The 3758-nt window shown below is 35.3% G+C and overlaps 1 protein-coding gene across 3 annotated transcripts in view; it reads right to left on the bottom strand.

Moving 5' to 3' along the window:
• LOC107092768 (E3 ubiquitin-protein ligase RNF34-like) overlaps positions 1 to 1436 on the bottom strand; it is a 10715-nt gene extending 9279 nt beyond the window's left edge. For 2 of the 3 annotated variants that reach the window (XM_015387416.1, XM_015387419.1), the window contains exon 1: positions 663 to 890. In XM_015387416.1, coding sequence (XP_015242902.1) covers positions 663 to 890 — 228 coding nt within the window. Of the gene's footprint in view, positions 1 to 662; positions 891 to 1281 lie in introns of those variants that run through there. The other variant, XM_015387418.1, reaches the window with a different exon arrangement.
• Positions 1437 to 3758: the final 2322 nt, after the last annotated feature.

Raw genomic sequence — 3758 nt, 5'->3', positions numbered from 1 at the left:
TATATGATTGGCCGAATTTAGGTTTACAGACTGACGTATAACTAACTGGTCTGCATAAAATAATGGGAAAAAAACACAGATTTTAGGACAGGATTTTTTTTTTATATGAATTTTCTAACTTTCGGGACAATATCATCTGATAAAGAGTACATTTATATACATGTTTAAGCCAGAATGATTCGACATTTAAATATGACATCCCTACGACTTTAAGCGGAGTATATTTCTGCCTGAAGTTAAATGATCTCTGTTTTGCATTTTTGGTAATAAACATTTCCATAGTAAAAGAACTTGACAGTTTTGATGCAAAAAGGGGCTGTTACAAATATATTAACAGTATTTAATATATCAAGTAAGACAAAATGATGTGTTTAATGGAGAAATCTGAAGCAACAAATCTCTTTGTCACAATTTCCAAAATTATTAATGTAGATCAAGGAAAAACAAACTACCTTTCTTACACCTATGATCTTATTTTAAGATATTTCTATTTCCTATTGAATGCTTGACAACTCTTTTTGATATATTGTATACATGTACCTAGAAAACACAAAAAAACCCCAGACTCTTTAAGTTTAAAGAGTTCTGTTTTATTTTTTATATGTTGATAAAAAGTTGGAATATATCTACACCATGTCCTTAAATTAACCCAGAAGACTCACCTTCCTCCTGAAGACTGAGAAGGTCTGTCCACAAGCTTTGCAAACAAGGCTGGGGTTCCCTGAGGTGTTGGGCGGGTAGGTGGAATATCCCGCACTGGGGGCGAACCTGAAGGGCCCTGCACCGGCCCCAAACCCTGGCTGCTGGCCCCTGACGGCCCCTGTACCCATGACTTCATTCAGCAGACCACAGCATGAAGCCCACAATGAAGAAGCCTCGGCCTGAAACATGACAGCAGACTTATTATAAAGGTGTCAACTCAAGTCCACGTTGAAGATAATCTTCCTAAATGTAAGCAACACCGTCAAAAATGAGCGGCTATTAAAATACAATGATTTCTAAACAGAGCAATCACAATAACAACAAAAAAAGAAAATTATTATTATAAATTATAGTGACACATTTTTTTTTAGTAAAACGCCATAAAGATAGCCGAAACAATTGCGTATTGTTATAATAACACAACAAAAATGATAACAAATATTAATACAAAAAATCACCAAAAACGTATCCATAAACCAGCGAAGCATTTTAATGGCTAATATCCCGTTAGCACCATTATGTTAGCCAGGATTAGCTAGTTGTTACTGTGGAAAACAGACACATTTTAAAACAATGCACCTTCATTGCAGCTCCGGTTCGGTAACAGACCCTTCACCCGGTGTTTTCATCGCAAAGAGGTATGTCACTTTTTAAGCAAAACAAACCAGCGCTGTCAATGGCAGAAAACTACTCAGTACAGCTGCTATGATGCCGCTACTGCAGCTGCTTGGGGCGGCTTTAGCTGCTGTAAAACCAGCTGAGTAGCGCATTAGCGCCACCATCCGGAAGAAAGGAAACACGCAAGATTCCCTCGAATACGTTAGTTCGGAGGTCTTCAACAGGGGTCAGCGACCCCTAGGGGATCCACGGTAGTACTGCATTGGGGTCTCGAAAGTTTTGGTTGATTAGACTTTAAAAAAAATATTTTTTATATTATATTTTATACATTTATACATTATAATTTTTCCACTAATTGAAATTAAGGTTCAACACACTGCAGTAAATAGATAAATGGAGGAAGAAGATGTCTTTCAGTCATCAATGCAAACATTCAGCGACACACAGGAGCTCTTTTAAGCTGGACACCGTTTCATTCACAACACCTGTCCCATCAACCAGGAAACAGAACCAGAAACAGAAATACTTTAATTATCCTAGGGAGAAATTACTGTCGTTACATTACTCCATATGTAACAGAGGGACTATAGGACCAGTTTGATATAACACAATTTCATTAAATATATATAATTAGGGGTTCCCCTCTCCATCTCGCCATTAGTTTGGGTGTTCTTGGACTGGGAAACGTTGAAGACCCCTGCATAAATTGATAACCTTAGATTATCAATCCCAAGGGCTGTGGCGATCCTAGATTTACAAGAGTGGTGCAAAATAAGGTGGCACAAGTGTTTTTTCATAGAATAAAAGTATAAAAAACACACAAAAACAAACAAAAAAGGGCAAGAGCACATTGTTTTGAATATTAGGCAAGCCACAAAGCTAAGGTTGAGTACCCCTTTGCATCTACCAGATGACAAATGTGATCCTATCTTAATACGGTTGAATCTTAAAGTTGACTGTAAATTAAAAATAACTGATAATGTAAATTATAAAGGCCAAATATTACATTGCTCCAAGGGACAATCTGTTATGGTTCCCTCTGTCAGCCCATGTCATTATAAAATTGATTTAGCATTAGACTGCAAAAACTGATCCAGGTAAATAAAACATTTTTTGAAATAAGTGCCGTTACTTTGAGTAGGGAAATACAATGATCTGACCAAGGGATGAGTTTGTATGTGTGTTTGTCCATCTGTCTGTGTACAAGATAACTTCAAAAAGTTAACGATTTTAATGAAATCTTTACCAGAGGTGCGCTTCATGCCAAGAAACAATCCATGACATTTAGGTGAGAGTCCAGTTTATAATCTGGATAAAGGACTTTTTAAAATGAATTTTTACCATTGAGATGGTGATTTAATGAGGAAACAAGCAGGTCCCTCTAAACCAGAGGGTGGCAGCAGTGATTATTGATAGCTTGTGTCAGTGAAGTTTTTTTTATTTTTTTATCTTAATCATACATCAGCTTTTCCATTGGAAAGTTGCCTTACCCAGTAACTCAGATCAAGGGAAAATAGACTCAACTATAAAGAAAATTATTTACTTACATTTCAATTTTTGTCTGGAACTGCCCCTGCCTATGCAGGATGAAAACCAAAACAAACCCTAAAGAGTATGGCGATATTTACAGAAATGTATAACAGGAAATGTAGAAAACAAAGAAGAGGTTCCTCCCATCCCTTTTTAAACACCCCTGACAGACTAGCATGGTATGAATGGTTGGAGAATACAGGTCATTAAAAAAAAAAGTATTTCACTTAGAAGACCTTAAAAAGCTAAAGTAGCAGAGTCCAAATAATGTGAAATCTCTTGCTGACGTCATATCATGTGACACATCTCCTCTCTAATCAAAAGAAACGCATCACTAGTATGAATTTAAGGCTTAACTGTATATTTCAGTGATATGTATAGTTTATTTGTATCCTTATATCTTATTTTACACTGCTTATATTTGAAGGGTTTAATTGTACTGTGTGGGTTGTAATTTTATTTATTTTATTCAGTCATATTTTATTTTTGCTCTATTGTATGTATAATCTTATTTTCACCTCTCTTCTGTTAACAGTTGCACTGCAAGAAAAGAATTTCCTGCAAAGGATTAATAAAATTATTCTGATTCAGGCAGATTCTTGTGCAACTCTTATACAGGGAATGGAATTAATTTATATACCTTAAGTTGTGTAATTTATGGCTTCATGCAACATGTTGATTTTAGGTAGACCCTTTTTCTTCAGGGTGTTTCCTTTTATTGCCTTTCACAGACCCCTCTTAACTAACACAATAAGGGAAAAAATACTTTTAACAGAAAGACGTACCAGTATTAGTCAGTTTTAATAGAGCAACACACCAGAAATAAGTTTTAAACCAATTTTTTTAATGAACTAATACAGTATCATATCTTTCAGTAAACTCAATATAATCAGACTATAAATTAAAAA

The sequence above is a fragment of the Cyprinodon variegatus genome, unplaced genomic scaffold, assembly GCF_000732505.1.
Source record: "Cyprinodon variegatus isolate N-32 unplaced genomic scaffold, C_variegatus-1.0 Scaffold393, whole genome shotgun sequence".
NCBI classification, from domain to species: Eukaryota; Metazoa; Chordata; class Actinopteri; order Cyprinodontiformes; family Cyprinodontidae; genus Cyprinodon; species Cyprinodon variegatus.
Note: the sequence above shows the minus strand (reverse complement) of the source record. Positions and strands in the feature narration are given on the sequence as shown.